Source organism: Thalia democratica, chromosome 5 (genome assembly GCF_965202585.1).
Source record: "Thalia democratica chromosome 5, ktThaDemo2.hap1.1, whole genome shotgun sequence".
In the NCBI taxonomy this organism is placed as follows: domain Eukaryota; kingdom Metazoa; phylum Chordata; class Thaliacea; order Salpida; family Salpidae; genus Thalia; species Thalia democratica.
Genome location: NC_139169.1, coordinates 3,286,585 through 3,312,196, shown reverse-complemented (window position 1 = coordinate 3,312,196; position 25,612 = coordinate 3,286,585). Strand labels below are relative to the sequence as shown.

Here is a 25,612-nt window from a genome sequence, read left to right as displayed (position 1 = left end):
TTAGATTTGATAACAATATAATACTTATTTTTAAATTAGAAAAGTATTTTTAAATTGAATTTTTGCTTAATCTTAATAAAAAATAAACTAAAGTTAGTCTTACTGTAAAAATACTTTTAATGTAATTGAAATTTATCATTATAGTAAATTTATTTATACTTATTTCCTTTCTGTAAGTAAAATTTACCGACTTAATAAACTAGTATCTCAATATTTTCTAAATACACTACAATATAATACTTTGTTAAATAGTTTGAAAATAGTTATGTAAAATAATATTTTTCTTATAGATTACATCTGGATTTTCCAAAGTGGACGATTTTTTCTATCAGTGGGAAATAAACAGTTAATTAGTAATTAAAAAAAAAAAAACTTAAGTTAATAGTTAATTAATCGGCAATATCTAGTAAACTAATTTTAATATTTATTTCAAACTAAATACGAGTTTAGAAAAACCTGGTCAAGATCTTATAAATTATTTAAAAAACACTTTGACAAACCATAAATATACTTTTTTTTGACGTTTATTTACATTAAATTAACTAAATAGGAAAGTTCTACGAAACTAAATAACAATAATAAAACTGATCAAGTTAAAAACATTAATTTCAAATTAAACTTTTGAAGATAATTTTAAACAGTTCAACAGGTTTAAACATATAGTAGCATTATGACTAAAAGAAAATAAAATATTCAGAAAGTCAGTTAAAATCACACTATTTTACTTTAACTAATTTATAAAATCTGACTTGTTTTTCAAAAATAAATTAGCAGAAAAGTTTTTTATGCTTTATTAGCATTTTATATAGCTTCTGTTGTTATTTTTTCTTAAACAAATTTGCAAAGAAATCGTTTCCTTTCTTTTCGTTTGTTTTTATTTCGTTCGAACTATTTTCTTCAACTTGTGAAGACTTGTTTATTGTTCCTCTGAAGCTCAATTTGGTTCGCCTCGATCTACAAATAACAAATAACTTGTATTAAATTTAACTATTGTACTTTCACTTTTGTATTAAAAAACGTTTTAAAGCTGTTATGAATTTTAAACCTTATTTATTAAACATTGACTACAAAAAAAAAAAGGATTTATACAAAATTTCAACAAAAAAAGGATATTATCTAGGTTAACATAATAAATGTGCTTTTTTTTTTGTTAAGTCCTTAAAAAATTACTTTTTCAGTCTTAAATAATGAAAACCATAGTTCATAACGAAGTAACTAAAAACGTTTTAATTAAAGAAAAACTCTTTACATAAATAACTAACTTACCATAAAATTGCTGTACTTTAAATTTATAACACTTTAAAAAACATTGGTTTCAATGTGTATTTATTAGTTAAATAATAATTTAAAAAAATTAATAAATACAAACTTAGCGTCAGGATCTTGATTTTTTCTTTTTGGTGGATTGCTAATTGCTACCTGTAAATGTATATACATGCTTATAAATAAAATATACAACAATAACTGAATAATTCAATTTACAATTTCTTTAATATGTGAATTTTTTATTGTGAATAAAATATTTATTTATAAGTAATAAAAATAAAACATGTTAACTTACAGTAAATACATGAGCTATCTAAATTTTGTTGATAAAAATTAAAACTACAAAGCTCTTTTTTTGAAAAAAAAGATTTCAAAAATTCTTCAATAACAAAAATACAAAAAGATGTTTACAATAATTAAAGCTCTGGGTAAACAATAGTTTGTGTAAAAATAATAAAATCTATTGTATCCAATTAAAAAAACTAAATAATTACGTAGAATAGGTAATATATAACCACTACTTTTTATTGTTAAGTTGTTTAAAAAAGAATCAAAGCAAACATAGTGATATAGAGTCAAATGTTGACAATAAACATCATTACTGTCAATAAATCTTGTTGATACTTACCTGAATAGCAGCTCCGTCTAATTTACTTCCGTCCAAAATCAAAATTGCTTTCGAAGCATCTTTTTCGTTTTCGTATTCTATGTATGCTATTCCCTGAAAAATAAGAATCATTAATTATCTATCACAAAACTATTTATTTTCGTATACTAGCTACTCCCTAAAAACAATAAATATATATTAAATTATCTGTTAACTTTCTATTCTATGTACCAATTCAGTTCACTGTTTAAAACCTTATTGTTAATGAACTACATTTTTTTTAAAGCTATTCTCTAAATTCATAATATTGTTATTTATATTTATATGGTTTATTTTTATTGATTATAAGCTATTCACGAAAAACACAAATATTCAATTGTATATATTTTTTAAATTCGTTATAATACCTGTCGAAATAAAATTTCTGAATTTAAAAAACTCTTTACAGTTTTTTTCTCAAGCCATATGGATTGTAGTTAGGTATATTGATTTAATGTTTTGTAGTAAGATTAACAATGCCTTGAAGTCATTGAAAGTATAGTGTTTTAAGTAAAATAAGCAGAAATAATTTTAATTCAATACTGTAATTCTGAAAGAAATCCAAAAACAGAATCAAAATTAGTACCAATTTTTGACAAAAGTTAGATTTCAATAAAAAAATACACCATAATTTATCATGGTTTATTATAAATTTGCTTCAATTGTTCTAGAAATTGGTTTATAATTTAAACAAATAATTTCATTTGTAGCTTTAAACTCTTAAAAATTTTAGGTCTTCACAAAAGTTCTAACCACATAATAACTAAATTAAAATTTTATTGCAAATTCAATTTTTTAAAATATTTAAAAAAAAAACTTAAAACTACTAGCTAAATATTACAAATTAACTTTTATACTGTTTAGTTTTGATTAAAACACTTACTGAGATGTTTCTTTTGCTAAACACATATTTTTCTGTGTTTTTTGTAAATTACAACTGTTAAAACATAAAATATTTCAATAACATACTTTAGATTGTCCAACAACAACTTTCATAGTTGTAATTCATTGTTTCTTTTTTAACAGCATATTTAATATAACACTTATTTAATTATATTTCAAATATATAAAAACATACTTTAGATTGCCCTGCTCTGTTAATAGCAACTCTAGCTCTTGTCCTTAGTTTTCCGTGCTTTGAAAAGAAATCGTTCAAACTGTCTTCTGTTGTGTTTGGTGATAACCCGCTCACAAACAGTTTGTTCTTTTCCAAGCATGTAGCGTACTTGAATGCCTATTTAAAAACGAACACTTTATAATTACAAATAATTTGTTCTTTTCTAAGCATGTAGCGTATTTAAATTTGTAAAACTTTATTATAGAAAATTATAAAGTCTAGACTTAAAAACTTAGTTTAAATTTAATGAAACTTTTTAAATCAATCTAAACAATTATTAGTAGTCGAAATCGATATTAATCGAAAAAAGCTAGATTGTTAGGTTTAATGATTTTTCATACAAAAGTTCTATAATGTCTACATAAAAAAATTAAACCTTAACAAGAACATTTAACCCGGTTATTATAAATTCAAAAGCTATCACAATTTAGTTTATTTATTACTTGACACTACAAAAGTGTAGTTAAGTTATATATAAAATAATTCTTACACTTTTTCTATCTTCTTTTTGTTTGTTTGGTGAAACGTATACAGGCCTTCCACCGATAGTCTGAAAAATATAAATTGATTTAATTTAATAAAAAATAAATCAAGTTACTAGATGTTATTTGGATATAGTTAATTTAAAGGATTTTTAATTTGGAATGTTGTAATCTTGACTAACTATTAATGGTACTTAAAAAAACTAGATTTAACTGATATATAAATTCTCAAACAGTTAAATCCTAATTAATAATGTTTTTAATTTTATTTACTGTCTGTATCATTATTAATTAAATCACATGTTTTGAGTTTGTATTGTTATCATTTTATCTTAGCAAAATTCGAGCTACCAAGAAAATACTTTTAAAATTAAAAACATTAATTAAACAATACAATTTGTTAAAATAAATATTTTCAAACTTGTCTGTCCATTTTAAGAGCAGCTTCTACAGAAGTGTTGTTTTTGAAACTGACAAAACAAAAACCTCTAGATTTTCCGTTTTTACTTCTGGCTACACTAACATTAGTCACTTCTCCGCAAGATTTGAAAAACTATAAAATATAATAAATTAATTGATTAGTTTTTATTAATTCTTGCTACATTTGTTACTTCTCCACAAGATTTGAGGAAATATAAGTACGATAAATAAATAATATTTGTTTTTACTCCTAGTTACACTAACTAGCATTGGTAACTTAAAATTATTAAATAAGAAAAAAAAAATTATTTATACTGCTGGCTACACTAACACTAGTGATTCAAGTTATAAAGATAAAAAGAAATATAAAATAAATATAATAATAATAATAATATTTACTTTAAATACTTAATTATAAGATAAGAAATAGTTACTTATTTTTACTCCTGAATACTGAAAAAGTAATAACTTTTTCACAAGATTTGAAGAACTAAAAACAAAATTTAAAAATTAAAAAAAATAGAAAACTCTGTGGTCAAAGTATTTGAATTTTAAAAACTAAAGTTAGGAACCTGAAAATATTAAAAATTTTAATTATATAGTGGAGCATTAAACAATTTTAAAGATCAATTACTAAACCATGTAATAAAACTACCTTAAGTAGAATAATAAATAGTTATAACATTTATGCTTAAAATATTAAACTAGTTATTTGAAGTTAGCCAAACGTTAGACAATTTAACTTCATTTAAAAACTTACTTCAAAATTTCTAAAACATGTTTCAATATCAAAACTCAAACTGTTTATTTATTAACATTTGAAGTAAAAACTGTTTTTTTTCATCAAAATTTTTAATATCAAAACTCAAGTTACTTAAGTATTTATTTAATAATAGTAAAAACAAACATTTTCCATAGTTTTTTCAACATCTTCAATATCAAAACTCAGATTACTGACGAAAACTGAACAAGATTCATCGGCTTTAGCAGGTAAGTTATCTGAAAAATTACATATAAAAATAGTAATATTTAGTTATAAAAATATTTTAAACTATTGTTCTGAAGTTATGAGAAACTTTCATGATAATATTATTAAACAAAAAAAATTTAATACAGCTTTGGCTTTTGCTTGAGTTGATATTTATAATGATTATAATTAAGTTGGTTTTATAAAAAATAACAAGTTTTACTGATAAATTATTAAAAAATTGAAAAAAGAATAAATAAATTCAGAACTTTTTACTGGTAATTTATATGAAAATAAAATATCAAATAAAAACATGAACAAAAAATCAGCTGTTACTAATTGATAATCTAGAATTAACTTAACAAAGGAACTTGTGAAATTTTATGAAAACCTACAGAAAAAGTTAATTTGTCTTAAAACTTTCCAAATAAAACAAAAGCCACACAAAAAATACTTATAAATTAAATCAAGTTTATCAAGTGCTTAAGTAAACAACTTATCAAATTTTGATATCGAATAAAAACATTATGTGAAAAAATATGTTTTTTAATTTTCCAATAAGTTTCTAAAAAGTTAAAGAAACATGTTGTAATAAAGATATATAGAAACTTTAACTTTATATATAATTAAGTAATTGATCTAAACTTAGAAAATTTTTCAATAGAACTTCACTAATGCGAATTTAATGTTCAACATTAAGTTTAATTATTAAATAAATGGCAAACTAGATTTAGCTTTTTTAACCCTTCAAATTAGCTTAGAGTACAGTGCTAATAATCCATTTAAGCGTTTACTATATAAATTTTAAATAAGTACGCTCTTAATATCTAAAAACAAAATAAAACGCTCAATCTTTAATTTACATTAGTTTGAAAATAACTATAACTCTCATGTACAAAATGTTAAGTAGAAAACTTTTTTTCTAACCTAGATATATATAACTATGATTACCGTTTAATTTTTTGCTAGTTGCTAGTTAAATTAACTTATAATTTTTATAACACACTTGACATAAATAACCTGGACAGCTTTGAATTGAAGCCGATTTTTCTGTTTCGATTTTATCAGCATTTTCTGCTAAAAAACTAGGTATAAAAAAATAAAAACACGTATTGAAATATTTCAATAATTTTAATACCACTTATTCTATAACTTAGATTGTTATGAACTATATTACTATAAAATTTACTATAAAATCACTTAAAAATAGTGATGTACCGGACTCACTATCCGGGTCCGGCCGGATATTGCCATTTTTGTATGATATCCGGATCCTGCCGGATTCTAATTTGAAAAAAAAGTTCGGATCCGGTTCCGGCCGGATTCTAATTTGAAAAAAAGTCCGGATCCGAGTCCGGCCGGATCCTGACAGAGATCCGGCCGGACCCGGATCTAGTTAGTAAAAAAGAGCATACTGGAAAGTATTTTTTTCAAAAACAAACCCTGTGTAAATTAATAAGAGTCATTTTCGTCAGTCAAAATTAAACACCTACCGTGATTGGCTCATTTTGTACTCGTGACTAATTTACACTTGTTTACATTTAAACTATGAAATAAACATTTTAGAAATGCAACTCTTTACATATGTTGTAAAATTGAAAACTTTGGAATGAATACTTGCATTATTTATTGTTTAAAGTTGAGCTCAGAGAATATTTAGAGTTAATACGGTTGAATGTACGAGCCAATTAGAATCATATGACGAAATGTTTCAAACTAAATACTGATGCAACAAAATATTAGAACATGACAGACAGTTTATATGTAAGCAGTTAGTTAGTTTGGTGTGCAGCTTGAAGCAACAAAATATCTTTAACTTTTTTGTGAATGCTTATTGTAAGTAGTGTTTTGTTTTAAAAGTGAATATTTCAACTGGTGTTTAATTGTTTAAATATTTAAGCCAGGTTTATAGTTTAATAGTTTACTCAAAATTTTACAGTTTCTTGTTTACTAAAAGTTTTATTTAATTTTTAGTTTATTGTTTTAAGTCTTTTGATATAGATTTAAATAGCTTCCAGTTTTTAAAGTGTTACCAAAGTAATTAATAATTTTGTATATGCTAGTATTTCTTGTTGTGTTTTATATAAAAGATTCATCTTTCAAAACTGTCGTGTCTGATTATAGAAAGTAGTCTCAATTAGAATTTAGTATTTGTTAGATGTTAATTAAATAAGGTAGGATTCAATTATGATGGGTAGGACTAATATGTTAAGTGTACCACAATCAGTCCACAACTTTACTACCAAATAGTCAACCTTTGCTAGCTGTTCTACTGATTATTAGATTAAAGTAATTTTTTCAGTTTTTAAAAACCTCATTCTGACTCAGGCTTGTTTATACTCACTCTAGCTAGTTTTATTGACTTAAACAGTGGCAACCCTGCTAGTTTGAAAGTGTTTAGGAATTTTAGAAAATCTTGGACTGCCTCAGGCTTGTTTAGTTTTTTATAAAAACTCAGGCTAGTTTTCTTTTAGATTTTGAATAAGTTTAAGCTGATCCAGTTTTTAATACTTTGTAATTTTCTAGTGTATTTTGTTCAAGAACTTGATTTCAGATTTCTAATTGTAAATAACACCTAAATTTGTAAACCTTGTGGCTAGCTGTTTTACTTATTATTAAATTAAAGTTCTTTTTTTTCAGTTTTTAAAAACATCATTTTGACTCAGACTAGTTTATACTAGTGATGTACCGGACTCACTATCCGGGTCCGGCCGGATATTGCCATTTTTGTCTGATATCCGGTTTCGGCCGGATTCTAATTTGAAAAAAAAGTCCGGATCCGGGTCCGGTACATCACTACTTAAAAATATTTTCAATAATTAACAAAAACTTTTAAGTAATTAAGCACATCATCATAATTTTTTTTATTCATAACAAATTTTTGATTTAAATTTTAAAGGCAGAAAGAAGAATCAATCTAAGTACCTCACATTTGTTAAAACATTCCAATTACTTTTAAATGCAAAGTATAACATTTATAAATAATTGATTCATAAAACTAAACGTTTAATAAGCAAAACTTTCTAAATTTATAAAGCAGTTTAAAAATAAAAACTTTTAACAAAAAAAAACCTTTTTTAGGAGAATTCTGATTTGATTTCTTTCCTTTACCGAAACGAGGAGGCAAACCTTTAAAAATGAAAAAATACAAAGCTTTGTAAACATTTAAACAATCTTAACTTAATTAATTTATATAGTAACTATAGAACTAACTGAAGTTAGAAGCTGTAATAAGAAAAAAAAATTTAAGAGATAACGTCAAAGTTTTAAATACATTTAATAAAGCATCTGTATAAATATTTTTTTTGCAAGTTAAATTCTTTTACCTGCTGGAGTTTTGAAAGAGTCGTCAGAAAATTGTTTTTCTTTGTTTGGGGGCTTTTCTGAACTTATTTTTGATTTCTTAGCTGCATTAGGTGAATGTTTGTCATCTGAATTAAACATAATAATCTCATTAGGTTAAATTAAATTTATAATTTTCATTCGTACAGTAAAACTCATATTTATTGTTTTTCTTCTGAATGTAGTTTAATTTTACTAACAAAGAAATTTTATATGTAAATTTTTATAAGGTTATAACTTTTATAATAAAAAAATAACTAAAATAAAAGTTTTTGATTCCAGAAAAAAAAACTGCACTGAAAAGAAGTAGCAACAGCTATAAACTGAAAAACTTTTAACTTTGTGAAACTTAAACAAAATAAATAAATACCCGTTTTTTGGTATAATTAATAAGTGTACACATTTATAATATCTATTACATTTTAACTGTTTTGAGAAATTTCTTCCAGGTTTTTAAAAACACAAGTTTTTGGGTCTACTTATAGTTTAAAATTAAAGGTAAGGCAAAAAACTGCTGTAGTATAACAACACTTAAAAGATACGGTAAAACTACTTTAAGTGAGTTTTTTAATAAAAAAAATTAATGATAACAAAAATAATCTTTATGATAGGTTTTTCGTATCTAACCTAAATGTTGTTACTTTACATATAAAAATAATTAAAGTCCCAGTTTTTTCACTAATTTTTTTCAAAATTCCAGGTTTTTTTAACCCTAATTATCAAATTCCTGGTTTTTCCTGCATTAAAGGTTGTTTGGCAATGCTATTATTTATTTGTACAGTAAAACTTTCAACATAACATAAAATTCAACATAAAATATTTTTTTCATTTTTAGTTTAATTTTACTCACATATGACTATATTTTGTAAGTGTTTTATTAGTTATACATTTAATTGTAAAATAAATGCTAAAATTAAAGTTTTTGATTACAGAAAAATAATTAAACTACATTAGAAGGAAGTAGCAACAACTTTAAACTTTCGATGTTGTAAACTTAAACAAACAAAACAACCGAACCTTTTATTTCTTTAATACTGTTATTATTAAAACTATACACTTATAACAACTATTATCATAACAAAGAAGTAGTTTTAAATTAAGTTTTACATATTGAATAAAAATTAATCAACCTTGAGGTCTTTTCTTTGCCAATTTCGAATTTTTGTCATCGCCTTCTTTTACAAACTTTTTATAATCGTTCTTGTATTCGCTTTTATTCTTGAAATTGTTTTTGTTATTCTTAAAATCATTCTTGTTTTTGAAGTCAACTTTGTTTTTGACCGTTGGCTTTCTTTTATTAAAATTTTGTTGCTGTAAAAATTATTAAAATTTTTTATATATCACAAACTTATAAAGTGAACTAAATTAGCTGTTACATTTTATTGATTATCTTTTAAAATACTTATGAAACTTAACTTATCGACAGTAGTTGTAACAAATTTTATTAAGGCTGTCTTGTCTAGGTAGGTTTATTGAATAAATATTAAATTCTTTCAACATTCACTGTTCAAAATACATTATGTGAAACTTTAAAAGTTAAACTTTTATAAATTTTATTCCATACACTTATACTGAATACTTGTCTGGGCAAGTTTAAGTATATTAAATTTATTTAAATCAATATCTCTAATATAAACATCAAACAAACTTGTAATCTCTCTCTCCTTTTGTAGACATTCGCCATTCTCCTTTCTATAACGAGTTGTGAATTGTATGTTTCGTCACAATTTCCAACTTCCCTTTCAAATTTCAACAACCTGTAATATTTTACTGAATAACTAATCATGATACGTATTTAATAAGTTTTTGAATCATAAACTTCATCGCAATTTCCTACCTCTCTTTCAAATTTAAATAACTTATTTTATAAAATGTTAATTCATTTAAATTTTGTGAATTATTTATTTTATCGTATGTGCCTACCTCTCTTTAAAATTTCAATAATCTGTGAAGCATTTTACATCTAATACAAAAAGTAAACATAAGAAACAAATATAAGGAATATTTCATACTAATACTCTTTTAAATTTTGAAATTCAATCGAGAGTATATAATTTGTTTAAACACGTATACAATAATTTTTATTAATCACAAGTTGCATTACAGATGTTTCTAGTTTCGATTTTTATTATCTAGAAACTATCAAAACAATAATGTAAAATACAAACAGTATGTATTTATTTATAACATTTTAAATATTTTTTTTGAAGACTGTAAAGTTGACAATAATTTATTTTAATTTCAGAATAACTAATAACTTTTATACAAACCTTGATAGATTTTTTTTTAAAGCGTTTTTAGACATTTGAAATTATTCAAATAATTTTAAATACTTAAGGTAAAAGTTGATAAAAACCATACTAATAATGACTTTCTTCAGTGTTTATTTAAAAATTTTGCTCTTCAAGTTATTTTATTTCAAAAATTTATTTGAGAAATATTTTAATTACTTCAAAGTAATTTAAAGCAAAAATTTAAATTTGTTTTTAGCTATAGAAAAAAATGAATAAGGTATTATAAACTTTAATAAAGATTTTGACTATATTTTAAAAATAATATTTACTCTCAAATCAAGCCATATCAACATCATTAGTATTTGATGTATAAATTTTAATTTTAATTTAACAAAAAACAACCAATTTAAAAAAATTACCTATTACAAGCTAGATCTACATCATTACTATCCGATGCACAAATTTCAATCATAAATTAATATTAACAATAGTTTTAAATAAATAAATTAGTTACCTATCGCAAGCAATATCAACATCATTTGTATCCGATGCACAAATTTTAACAGCTTCGTGCAAAACTTGTCTCTGCCTTATAACGTCTCCGTGTTTTCTGTAAAAAAAAACAATAATTAAAACAGAATTAAATTAATTTATATAACAACTTAACATCCTTATTTTGTAGTTGTCTTGTCTTATTTAAAAGTAATCATAAATCAAAAAAATATTTTTCTGAAAAGTTAAAAAGACAAATAAAACCAAAATGGAAGCCAAGATAAAGCCTAGTTAATAAATAATAGTTTAAAAAAGTTCTTGTGTATATCATTTTAGATAACTTTTATAAATATCTTAAATTTTTTATATAAAATTAAACAAAAAAAATAATTTTTACACCAATTATTCAGTTATTCCTGCCCAATAAGACCAACTCATTTTAAGTAATTAATTAAACTATTAACCCAAACATTTATTAGCATAACAAAAATAAATGTTAAACAATTAAAGTCTTTTTAATCAGAAAGCAACAACTTCAGTATGTCTAAGTCAATTTACGAAAATCACAAGATGCTAGCTATTATTGAAAAATAAATTAGTTCAGTATATATAAAAAAACCTTTCAATTTGAAACCAGTCGTCCCTGTATGACCAACTCAATTTAGCTTTACTGTGGTTTTTCATCAGATTTCTGAATATTTTTCTGCATTTTTCGATGTCATTGTTTATGTTGGTTTCTATGTAGGCTCTGAACGACTGGAGATTGTAAAAATGTGTGTCTTCTTCTTCGGACTCTGTGGATTAAATATTTGTCTTTAAACTATTTAAAATATAATGTGAGATTTTAAAAAGTCAGTCTACTTATTCACACCCTGTTGAAGAAGAACATATTTTAAACGAAAAAACAAATAAAATGTTTAATTAAAAAAACGTTAGCAAACGTTAAAATTCCCCGATAAGTTGATAAAATGAGTTGATTTACCAGTCTAAGTTATCCAGACTAATTTTTCAGGCATGTCATATACAATTGAAACTGTGGATTCAATTTCTTAAATCATATCAATAAATAAAATTTTGGAAAATATTAAGGCCATAGGGAGGTCACGCACTTTTTAACATGTTGTTCTTATTTTAAGGTCTTTAACTAAGCTAGCAGTTGCTTTTTACCGTTTTGTAAAATTCAAACTAGTTTTTGAGATACTAAGGTACAAAGTCGGAGAGCTCAATAGGTTCCTAATTGAAGGACCAATGTAAAAAGGTAAAAAAAGACTATATAATTTAAAACCTAGTTTCTCATAGAGTTTTTTTTTAAGCAATCATATTTTTAAGCAATCTTTCTGAAACTTTCTCAACTTGATCTTAACTAAATAATAAACATTTTTATAGAAAGTTTTTTTTTAATTTTCAGTAACTTTTTTTGTCATAAAATTCTTAATTTTATTTTAATTTTCTTACAATAAAGCTTTTTCTTTAAATGCAATGTACATTTCCTGAAGTTTGAAAGAAAAGTTTGAAAACATTTTTTAAAATTTCAAGAAAATCTTCAATGAGTTTATTTATTCTCTATACATTTGTATCGAAATATTTTTACTCAAATGACGACATCTCAAAATTTTAATAATATTTTTAAATTCTTTAAAAAGTGTTTTGTGATGTACATTATTAGCTTTCATTTAAGGTTCAGTGCTAATTTTTGTAAAAAGATATGTTGGATCCCCCACCCCCCTATTATAATACTTTCTACTTTGTGTTTTTAATTTAATTTTTCTGTGATAACATAATTGACTAAAGTTAAAAACTGTTAAGTAGTCAACAAATCAAACAGTTTAAAAATGAATACCTTAAACCTAAGTCACTAAGAAACAACAAACTATAAAAAAAAACAGTTTTTAAAGTCATTTCTACTAACCAATAACAATTTCTTCGTGTTTAGTGCACATTTCTTCCAAACTATCCAGAAACTCTTTAGCTTTTCCATCAGAACTCTCAACATATTTTCTCTTCATAATAGATGCAATTGTTAATAGAAGCTCACTTCTGTCCGAGGCAGTATAGAATCCACACTTGTAAGCTTTGTTGAAAACATTTAGTATCTGAAAAAAAATAAGTTAAGTTTTTAAAGTTATAAAATCTACATTTATATGCTTAATTCAAAACAGCAAGTATGTGTGATTATTTTATTTTATTAATTGCTATGCTTAAAGTAATTGATATGCTATGTTGAAAAGTTCTAACATCTGTAATAGTATTATTTTTTCAATAAATTTATAAAATCCACATTTGTAAGATTTGTTGAAAACTTCTAGTAACTGTTAAAATTTATTTTACTTTGTTTACAAATACTTTATCATGTCTTAGAAACTGCATAGCTGTAGCAAATCAAATGAATATAATATACAGTAAATCTCACTACTAATAATTAATTGTAATTTAAACAACAACAAATTATTACATACTTTTTCGACAGTATTTTCGCTTCTCTCTAGATACAACAAATATTCTTGCCAGATCTTAGAACTTAACATAAACTTAAATAAATATAAAAACAATTATTAAATACTTCTTCAGTAGCATCTTCGCTTCTCTCAAGACACAACAAATATTCTTGCCAGATCTTAGAACTTAACATAAACTAAAATAAATATAAAAACAATTATTACATACTTCTTCAGTAGAATCTTCGCTTCTCTCCAGACACAACAAATATTCTTGCCAGATCTTAGAAACTCCTGGGACATTTCTGACTGATCTTTTGAACAATTTCTTCAGTATGGGACCTCTTTTGTAAGATTTTTTCTGTAAAATAGATAATTTAATAAATATAAAATATTTACAATAACTTCTTTAATACTAGTATCATTTTTGTACCGTTTTTTATGTTACAGTTATCATGATTTACAAGGTAACCAAACTAATTATTTTATAATTACAAATGTTGTCTAGTTTTTAATAACCATATATTTCAAATAATCCAGCCAAAGCTTAAGGCCTAGGGGGGGTAGAAGCCATTTTTTGACTAAAAATAACATATAGACTTATAAAATAGTAAATTTCATAATCTTTCAGATGCTTTTTTTAGATTTTAAAAATATTAAGTAACTTTTTTTTTATGACCGGTTATATAAAGGGTTGTCTTTATAAAGGGTAACTTTAAAGCCGTTTTTCTCGAGTTTTTAAAAACGGGCTTTAAAATCTATCTTCTCCTTCATTTTTCAAACAATCTTCTTTAAATTTCCAGGAAATGTTCCTTACATTATGAGAAAAAAAACGTTACTTGTGAATTTTAATAATTTTAAAAAATAAAAATTTTATGACAAAAAAAAAAAAAAAAAAAAGTGATTTTTTATCAAAAAAGAATTTTTTTTTTCAAAAAAAAGGTATTTTTACTTGAAATTTTTTAAAGTCACAAATAACGTTTTTTTGTTATTGTATAAGGAATAGACTGTTAAAGTTTGAAGAAGATTGCTTAAAAAATGAAGGAGGAGATAGATTTTGAATGCATTAGTCTTTTTTCGCCGTTTTAGTTTTTCCTTCCCCATAAGGAACCTGTTATGCGGCCCGACTTTGGCCGGTCATATCTCAAAAACTAATTCGAATTTTTAAAAACGGTAAAAAGCAACTTGAAGCTTAGTAAAAACTCTATAAAATAAGATCAACTTGTAAAAAACATGGCCTACCCCCCCCCCTATGGCCTTAACACACAAACAATTATCAACAATATTTGTTTATTTAAAAAGCTTACCATATATTTAAGATAATCAAGCCATAATTCCACACATAGGCAATTATCTACAATCGCTCTCTCGTAAACGCATCTAACTCTGTCAATGTCTCCTCTCGAAATTTCAAACTCCACGTATTTCTTATAAGGTTGATATTCGGCGTATATAATCGATTCTTTCTGTTTAAAAAATAATAAGTTAATTTTCAGAATAAAAGTTGTTTAGTAATTATTATTTCATTAAAGTTGGTATTCAGCGTATATTATCGTCTCTTTCTGTTTAGAAAACTAATAAATAAAATCTTTGAGTTTAAATTATTAAGAAAATATTATTTCTTATATGGTTGATATTCAGCATTAACTAGTGATTCTTTTTGTTTATAAAACATAAATAATAATAATTTTTTTGAGTTATCGTTGTTTAGTAAGTATTATTTCTATAAAGTTGGTATTCAGCATAAATTACTAACTCTGTCTGTTTAAAAACATAAATAATTATTTTATGTTTTAAAATTATTTACTATGTATTATTTTTAAATATTTAGTATTCAACATAAACAATTGACTCTTTCTGTATGCAAAATAATAATAATAATCAAAATGTCTGTGTAGTAATTATAAAGCACCTATATAGTTGTTATAAAACGTTAATACTCAGCACATATAATTAATTCTTTTTGTAAAAAATAATTAAAAATACAAACACACATTCTTTTTAGAATTTATACAAAGCTGTAAACTTTATAATTTTGTTTTCATTTAAATTCAATTAAAAACCGGCTAGCAAGTTGTAAAACTAAATAAAATAACCTTTATAAATTGAAACAAAGTATAAATAACAGTTTACTTCAACATAATTTTAGTTCCTTAATCACTTAATTCCAAAATCACTTAAATTTACAATATTCAAGTCACAATAAAATTTAGCTTGATTAAAATGCATCTTAACTTAAGCCCACTTATTATTATTAACCTTATTCTTATTTATTGGTGTTGTTCTTTGATTTTAAAATTTAACTAGAACTTAAACTTTGCCAAAAATTCAAACTTAGTACCATAATTTAACTTGTTTTGTTTTAAGGTAAAAATTTGTTTTAACTGTAAGCTTTCATATAAAGCATTTGAGCGGGAATTTAAATTTTAATAACGATTAAAAGCACAAGATTGTTCAAATTTTCAATAATTACGTCACAATTAAAATAAGCTACACCAATTCCAATTAAATTTTAAGCTCATTTCATTAATCACACTTTTGCTTAAGCAATGTTTAGTCTGTAAATTATCTAGAAGAAAAAAGAAAGCTACATACAGCTTTGATTATTGTTATTATTGTTGTTATATTGATTTTAAAATTTAGCTAAAAATTTAAACTTCTACTAAAACTCAGTCTTAATATTAAAATTTGATTTGTTTAGTTTCTTAAGTAAAAATTTTCAGTTATAATTTGTTTTTATTTGAATTTAATTGTTTAAATGCTATTTTCCATGACTGTCACATATCTTTTTTTAGATTTATTTAAGCACTGACGAGGTCTTCAATCTAAACTTAGTTTGCAAAATAAATTTTTGAAAGAATAAATATATTACTTCTCCTCCAGCAGTTGAGATCTCTCTATTTGTTTTCTTAAAACCAAAACATATAATAATTTTAGTTCCATTAAACATACTAAATGCAATACAGGTAATCAAATAGCGTATACCAAATAAAAACATCTTGTTAAAAAAAGCTTTAGAATTTTACTTATCTCTAAACGCATTAAAATTCCATTCAAAACAAATTAACTCCCCAAAAATTAGTCCAATAAAAAGCAAGATAAGAATTTAATTGTGTTCTGACTAAATTCAAATTTTGAAAAATAATTTATAAATAAACCAAAAGTGCTGCAATTACATGAAATTCTAATATTTTAATCTAAGCTGCTATTAAATGCGACTAGTTTTAATATTTTATCACAGAAAAAATAAACAAACATGTTGAAAACCACAGTCTGTGTATTTTTATTAACAATACTAAATTAACACCTTTAGATTAAATCATTTATGTATACGGAATATAAACTTCAATCAAATAGTATGAGAGAGTTAATAATATCATGAAACTTACAAAAGTTCATTTTCATTTTTATTTCTTTAAAATGTTTTTGTCAACAAAACTAAATAAACATTATATTTATCTAAATAACGATTAAACTAATTATTTAAATGATATAATAATTTAATTAAACTTACAAGACCATTTTCGTATTTTTGTATTTCTTTCAAATATTTAAGAGCATCTTTATAACTATCCAGGAATTTTTTTTCTAAATTTCCGTCCATGTTTCTGACAAACCACTCATTATACTCTTTGAAAGTGTTTTCCATGCCTATTTAATATATTCATATTTAATAGAGTAAATATAACTCATTATATTCTTTGAAAATGTTTTCCATGCCTATTTATAATATTCATATTTAAAAGAATAAATTAACTAGTTGTATTCTTTGAAAGTGTTTTCCATGCCAATATTATAATACTTTAATTTTTATTAAAAGTTAAAATAACTCATTGTATTCTTTGAATGTGGTTCCATACCATATTAAATTATTTATATTTATATTGTTTGTAAACATTACTTGTTACATTTCTTATAAGTTTCTTCAGTATTGACTTAAGTTATTTATTTTATATAAGAAATAAAACTCATTAATTCCTTAAAAGTGCTTAAAATATCTATAATTTTTATTCTTTTATTTCTGTTTAATAAAAACATTATTTAAATGTCCCTTTTTTCTTGCTTAAAATTAGGATGAGAAGCTAAAAAAATCATTTCTTCTAATAATTTTTTACATACATTATTTTTCCTTAATTTTATCTTTTCTAACATTTACCTTTATAATTTTAATATTTTCTTTAGAATACAAATTTGTTTGAGGAATAAATAGTCTTTAAATTTTTTTATATATTCAAATAATTTTAACTGATTGTTTATATTAATTTACTTACCAATATGAGGTATAGACAGTTGTCTTTTATAAATATTAGAAATATTTAAAACTTGTTCGATTAAATCTTCTTCGTCATTTGAAGTTGTGATTTGTCCCGCTTTTGGCTGAAATAAAATATTTATTAAAAAAGAATGCACATCAGGAATACCACTCTAAATAGCAAGAAAGCCAATTACCAAAAAATAAACAGAGTTATATCAAGCTAGCCTGAGTTTTAGATAGAATTCGAAATGATTTATGTGAGCCAAAAACCGAACAAAACTACTGTTTGTCGAGTGCTTGAATACCTAAAAATACCAAATTATTAACAAAAGGACTTAATAAAATTAAAAAAATAGCCTGTGATTAAGGAAAACACCCAAACTAGTCTTAGTTGGCTTGAGTTTGTGGCAACCCTCAATTTATTTTTTCAAAAATGTAACTTAGAAAAACTGTTATTTTTCAAAGTACCAGCTTGTACTTATAACTATAGTTTTTTTTTGAAAATATAGACTTTATCCTGAGATTTAAAAAACATCCAAACTAGTCTTAGTTGGCTTGGCAAACCTTAATCTATTTTTTCAATAATATTACTTAGAAAAACTGTAATTATTCGAAAAACCAACTTTTACTCAAAACTCTTGTTTTTTTTTTTAATATGGACTTTGTTTGCCAAAATACACTTTAGGTTCATTTTATTTTACCAACATATACTAAACTAATGGGTAGCTGTCAAATTTGCACGAGCGTACAAAATTGCACGAAGATACTTTTGCACAAAGGGTCACTTTTGCACGGATTAAAGTTTTTTTTTTTTTAACTTCAATTTTTTCATTTTTTTTTATTACTATCACTATTACCAGTGATACTAATACCTTTACCCTCATTCGGTAGCTTTTTTTTTTACTCTCGTGCAAATTTGTCTTCGTGTAAAAGTATCTTCATACAATTAATTGTTTTTATATTAATATTTTTTATTTTATAATATTTTTTATTATTTATTCAATATAAATTTATCATTAAGATTTTTTATACACTATTTTTTTCTGTTTTTTTTTTACTTTATACAATTTTGTGCCCTTGTGCAATTTTGACCCGTTTAACAATGTTAAATCGAATGTTATCCTAATTGTATTTCTTACAGTTTGTGTGATTGCTTTTTTTAAACTATGCACCAGAAAAAAAAAATTATTTAAAATACAAACTACTTAACTTACGGAACGTGAGTTTTTAAATTTAAAAATATAAATCATTCAAAAAAACTTATTTACACGAATTTTTGTTAGAACATGGGATAATTATTTACAAAACCTGTTGTAAACCTCTTATGTCTGTTGTAAAAAAGTAATTTCCTGTTGTAAAGCAATAAAAATATTAAAATTTATTTTTACCTGTAAATTGCATATGTTGTTTAACTTAATTGCTTTTATAAATTGATTTTACAGTTTATTATACTTTACATTTTTAAACAGTTTGGATAAATTATGCTTTTATAAAAAAAATTCAGACTAAATATAAAAAGTTTTAACAACAAAATATTTTTAAAGTAAACTATTATATTAAGTAGGATGGTAATATTTGAAATGAAATATTCACTTCTATAAAAAGAATGTAATTAACCTTTCAAATATGTTTACAGTCAATTAAGTATTTTGTACAAAATTATCTATAGCACAGCTAAGACTAACAAACTTTATGTAATTGAGTATAAAAATTTTCGAAGATCTTTATAATTTTATAGAAATATTGTTTATAATATAAGTAGTAAGGCAAATAAGAAGATGCAAATATAGGTTACATTTTACTTTTAAAAACTGAACTGTTGACTGTAAATAGTTAATAATTAGTAATTAGTAATTAATTAATAACCCATATTTAAAAAATTATAGTTAGTTACTATCAAGTTTACTAATTAATTAACTTTCCTTAATTATAAGTTACTATTTCAACTATAATTTATGATTGAATTATTTAGAATTTGAGTTTTACGTAAAATTTCAAAAGTTCACAAGAAAGTGCAAAATAATGACTTACTTTCATTAAATCAAGGATAATCTGGAATATTTTATAAGTGAGTTTTACATCTTAATTAAAAATACTATCAATATGAATAATAACCAACTTTGATTAAACCAAGGATATTATTTTCACAATAATGTAAAGTTGAAATATTTTGTATGTGAGTTTTACTTCTTAATTAAAAATACTATCAATACAAATAATAACTAACTTTCATTATGTCAAGGATATTATTCTCCACAATAATGTAAAGTTGAAATATTTTGTATGTCAGTTTAACGTGAAGTCCAACATTAGAAATTGCCTTTTCTGCTACACTTCGAAACTAAAAATAAATCAATATTACATTATGTTTAAAGTCTAATAAGTTTTAAGTTGTAAATAAAAGACTAAAATTTTTTAAAAATAAGACTAGTTTTGAAAAAAAAATTGTGTTTTACCCCATACAATTAAACAGAAAAAGTTTAAGAAAGGTTGTTTAAAAACTGAAGGATTAGGTTTTTAATAAAAATTTATTTTTTTACTTTTTAGCTTTGCCCTTCATAAGGATTCTATTAAAATCTCGGACTTTGTCCATAGTATCTCAAAAACTAAATTTTATTATATGAAACAGTAAAAAGCAACTTTTAGCCAAGTTGAAGACCTTTAAAACAAGATTAACATAAAAAAATTATCTATCCTACAAAGATATAAACTTAATTAAATATTAATCAATTACAAACCATGGCGATTCCTTCTTCTGTGTTGATCGATTCTGATGCTGTCATCATATACTCACACCATAGGTCAGGACCTGCAACAAATAGAAGAATGATAGTAAAATGTTTGACAAGTAAAATGATATATTGACACTATAGGTCAGGGACCTATGATAAAAGTAACATTTATAATAAGAATTTAAATTTTTTATTTCAAACTCATTATGTATAACAGTGTATGAAGTTGTATGAAAACCATAGTTTTAATATTCAGTAAAAAACTTAAAATATTTCATATGTGTCATATATTCACAAAAAAAAACTATAACTAAAATAATATTTATAAAAATATCAAGTATTTAAAAAAATGTAAATCAATGAGTATATATAGTTGCTTTTTGACTTTTTTTTGTAGATAAAAACTAAATAGACCTACACTTAGGCCATAAACAAAAATCGGTTGCAGAAAATTAAATAAATTTAATGCTGTTTTCAAAACTAGACCTATATTTAAATTTGTATTTATTTAAAGATAAAAAACCACCTTATTGAAATAAAATAGATAAAATAGTATGTACAACTAATTATAAAACCAATATTATATATTCTTAGAATTTTTATAACACTAACTTGTGTAGTCTTCTGTAGATTTCAGCATTAATTCATTCAGTTTTTCTTTTGAATAAGAACTTTTTGCATCAGCAATCCATTCTTTCCAAAGAGCCTGTTAACATTTAAATTTAGTGAAAATTTTGGTTGTATTATATTATATGATCTAATTTTTTAAATACAATACAAAAGATCTCAACTTCTATAGGATAAATAATATAGTTTGTTCTTTCTAGACTTTAATTAGAAAACTAAGTTTCGATCAGTGAGAAATATGTAAACAACATAGAAAACTGTTATTGGAATTTATTTAAAAATACTTTACAAACAAAAAAAAAATTAAAATCATTTTTGTAATTTTTTGAATACCTCTAGTACTTAAATTCTAAAGAAAAAATATTAAATATTTAATACCTCAGTCAAAGGAAATACACTATGCATTTGATTTCTAGCTTCATCTAGTTTTTTACTGAGTTGAAGTTTTCTTAAAATATTTATTCTGGCAATGTGTGAATCATAATCATTTTCATTTGCCTGTATCTGTTTGGAAAAATTAAATTATTATAACTAAACTAAAATACAACTTCATATAAATGTGCTGATGATCTCACAACAATCACAATATATATTAAAATATATAAAACATGTATGTATAATTTTTATATAAATTACTTTTTCTTTAAGCCTAACAAGTTGATCAAGTAGTTTTTCATTTAAAAAGTACTGTTATCATTCACAACAAATAATAAAAAGTATTAATATTTATGATTAAAAACAAGTACTTTCATTTTTTATAAAGTTTAACAAATTTCTCTAACAATTCATCAGTTTGAATAAATAATTAATATTTATGTATAAAAAGTATTCTACTTTTTCATCAAGATCAACTAATTGTTCTAATAATTTGTCATTTTCTTCTTCATCTTCAGACAAATCAGATTCATCTGAATTTTCATTTAAATCCACATTCATTTTTTCTTCCATTTTCATTTAATTAAAATCTAATAACATATTACTTTATTACAAACTTTTATAATAGTTAAGTGAATGTGAGTATATTTTTTTGTTAAAACCCAGTATCTCAACAAATTAAAATTTGACCTCCTATATCTCAAAAATTATTTTGAATTTTCAAAGTCTGTAAAAAGCATCTTGTAGCTTAGTTAAAACTAGTGATGTACCGAACTCACTATCCAGGTCCGGCCGGATATTGCTATTTTTGTCTGATATCCGGATCCGGCCGGATTCTAATTTGAAAAAAAAGTCCGGATCCGGTTCCGGCCGGATTCTAATTTGAAAAAAAAGTCCAGGTCCGGTTCTGGCCGGATTCTAATTAAAAAAAAAGTCCAGATCCGGGTCCGGCCGGATCCTAACAGAGATCCGGCCGGACCCGGATCCAGTTAGTAAAAAAGAGCATACTGAAAAGTATCTTTTCATAAACAAACCCTGTGTAAATTAATAAGAGTCATTTTAGTCAGTTAAAATTAAACACCTACCGTGATTGGCTCATTTTGTACACGTGACTAGTTTACATTTGTTTACATTTAAACTATGAAATAAACATTTCATGAAATAAAACTCTTTACATATGTTGTAAAATTGAAAACTTTGAAATGAATACTTGCATTTTTTATTGTTTAAAGTTGAGCTCAGAGAATATTTAGAGTTAAAACGGTTAAATGTACGAGCCAATGAGAATCATATGACGAAAACTAAATACTGATGCAACAAAACATCAGAACATGACAGGCAGTTTGTATGTAAGCAGTTAGTTAGTTTGGTGTGTAGCTTGAAGCAACAAAATATCTTGAACGTTTTTTTGAATGCTTATTGTAAGTAGTGTTTTGTTTTAAAAGTGAATATTTTAACAGGTGTTTAATTGTTTAAATATTTAAGCCAGGTTTATAGTTTAATAGTTTATTAAAAGTTTTACAGTTTCTTGTTTACTAAAAGTTTTATTTAATTTTTAGTTTTTTGTTTTAAGTCTTTTGAAATAGATTCAAATAGCTTCCAGTTTTTAAAGTGTTACCAAAGTAATTAATAATTTTGTATATGCTAGTATTTCTTGTTGTGTTTTATATAAAAGATTTATCACTCAAAATTGTCGTGTCTGACTATAGAAAGTAGTCTCAGTTAGAATTTAGTATTTGTTAGATATTAATTAAATAAGGTAGGATTTAATTATGATGGGTAGTACTGATAAGTTAAGTGTACCACAATCAGTCCACAACTTTACTACCAAATTGTCAACCTTTGCTAGCTGTTCTACTGATTATTAGATTAAAGTAATTTTTTCAGTTTTTAAAAACCTCATTCTGACTCAGGCTTGTTTATACTCACTCTAGCTAGTTTTATTGTCTTAAACAGTGGCAACCCTGCTAGTTTGAAAGTTTTTGGGAATTTTAGAAAGTCTTGGATTGCCTCAGGCTAGTTTAGTTTTTGATAAAAACGCAGGCTAGTTTTCTTTTAGATTTTGAATAAGTTTGAGCTGATCCAGTTTTCAATATTTTGTAACTTTCTAGTGTATTTTGTTCAAGAACTTGATTTCAGATTTTTATTTGTAAATAACACCTAAATTTGTAAACCTTGTGGCTAGCTGTTCTACTTATTATTAGATTAAAGTTCTTTTTTATTCAATTTTTAAAAACCTCATTCTGACTCAGGCTAGTTTATTCTAGTGATGTACCGGATTCACTATCCGGGTCCGGCCGGATATTGCCATTTTTGTCTGATATCCGGATCCGGCCGGATTCTAATTTAAAAAAAAAGTCCGGATCTGGTTCCGGCCGGACTCTAGTTTGAAAAAAAAGCTCGGGTCTGGTTCCGGCCGGATTCTAATTTGAAAAAAAAGTCCGGATCCGGTTCCGACCGAATTCTAATTTGAAAAAAAGTCCGGGTCCGGTACATCACTAGTTAAAACTCAATAAAATAAAATCAAATTGTGAAAAAAATTATTTATTCCCCCCCCTATGCCCTTAAACTAGAAAAAAAATGATAACCAAGAAGATTTTTTTATTCATTTTTTTTTTATTATACTAACTAAGCTACATGTTGTTTTTTACAGGATTTCAAGTTCAAAGTAAGGGTTGAGATATAAGCTATAAAATTTGAAAGTTAATAGATATCTGTGTAAGGGGCTATTTAAAGACTTAAAAAAACATTTCACCAATTTGAATATCCTACAAAGTTTTCAATTTCAAAGAAAGTTTTCAAATTTCAATCTAAGTAAATTCAGTAAGGAAGAATTTCTTTTTTTCAACTAAACATCTTTTATCATCATATAAACTAAAATCAACATTTTAAGTTATGTTCATATAGTTTAAAATTTGTTAAGACAATGTGTTTTAAATATTGCAAGTAACATTTCTAAATAAAAACAAGAAATAATATGTTTTTCAAACTCCAAAAAAACTGAAACTTTGTTTTAAAAGTATTTGAATTTGATTGCTAAAATATTTTGAAATCATAAAAAACATATTTATTCTTTTACTTTGTTACTTCATTTGTATATACAAACAACAAACTTTGTATTTTGTAAGATATAATTTAGGAAAAAGATTATTTTTAATTTTCATGGCAGGACTGAGAAACTATTTGTATGAAGCAGACCTTTCTAAAATGGGAATTATTATAAAAAACATAATTTAGCAAGGCACTATGGTTTTTAAAATTATAATAAAAAGATTTTTCGTTTGTCCGACCCAAAAATAAAATAAATAATTATTACGACACCACAACTTTATTACAGTAATCTTTATTTCTATTTTTGGTAAACTTTAAAACATACCTGTGGTTTAATGCTTTAGCAACAAGCTATTTTAATTTATTTGCTTTAAGTAATACATAATTTGACAAACTGGACTAAAGGCTTGCCCACCCTTGTTCTAGAGTCTTCTTATAATTAGTGTTTAATTCAAATATAATATTTTGATTATGGAACAAATATAATATAGTATTACTGAATATAAAAACTGTACGCCCGTAAATGTGTCCAATGAACAATGACTATTTTTTGGTTTGTAAAAACAAAATTTTTTTGGTTTGCATACTTAATATCACTTGCTTTTAAAATTATTAAAAAAAAACCATTCAAACTGATCACATTCTTATTTAATTCAGCTAAAATTGTTGTTTTATATATAATTTATTCGTTTTTAGTTTTATTCTGTAAGCAAAGTTTTGCTCAATAAGCTCATCAGTACTAACATTAAAATCTTATTCAAATAGAGTTATTCTCATTGAGTGAAACTTTGATACTGATTAAAACTTTGAATGAACTTAATTACATTGATTCTCCTCTTAAATAGAAATCTCTTTGTAATGTTTTCAAACATTATATCATACTTTACTATTAAAACATGTCTAATTTAAACTTCTATAACCAAGCAAATAGTTTATAATTACATAAAGTTTTAGTATTTCTATTAAACTTAATGTTATAATTCATAGTTTCCTTGCTTATAGATAAAACCTTCATTTTTAAGCTTTTCTAATTTTGCTAAGTAAGTTAGATACTTTTGACAAAGTCAACATATCTGGTTTGAAAAACTTATAGGACAGCAAGGAAAAGAAATGCTCAACTAATAATTGAAAAGTTTGCAAAATCACAAAGAATAATCTGTTATAATGAGCT

At 24.1% G+C, this 25,612-nt stretch overlaps 1 protein-coding gene across 2 annotated transcripts; it reads right to left on the bottom strand.

The window, feature by feature from the left end:
* Positions 1–527: 527 nt before the first annotated feature.
* Positions 528–21,982, bottom strand: LOC145835736 (spliceosome associated factor 3, U4/U6 recycling protein-like). 2 transcript variants are annotated; one of them, XM_082943444.1, is made up of 24 exons: positions 21,850–21,982; positions 21,394–21,519; positions 21,001–21,094; positions 20,395–20,465; positions 19,884–19,997; positions 17,673–17,778; positions 16,916–17,052; positions 14,709–14,867; positions 13,631–13,762; positions 12,876–13,059; positions 11,586–11,760; positions 10,989–11,084; positions 9,889–9,997; positions 9,371–9,551; positions 8,225–8,329; positions 7,971–8,027; positions 5,919–5,975; positions 4,839–4,930; positions 3,933–4,064; positions 3,520–3,579; positions 2,991–3,146; positions 1,895–1,987; positions 1,370–1,419; positions 528–954 (listed from the first exon to the last, which is right to left on the bottom strand). In XM_082943444.1, exons 1-24 carry the CDS (start codon positions 21,967–21,969, stop codon positions 819–821), a joined length of 2,742 nt encoding a protein of 913 aa, XP_082799570.1. In that variant the 5' UTR covers positions 21,970–21,982; the 3' UTR covers positions 528–818. The 2 variants fall into 2 exon arrangements, with proteins under 2 accessions (XP_082799570.1, XP_082799571.1); XM_082943445.1 differs by having other exon boundaries at positions 5,919–5,972.
* Positions 21,983–25,612: the final 3,630 nt, after the last annotated feature.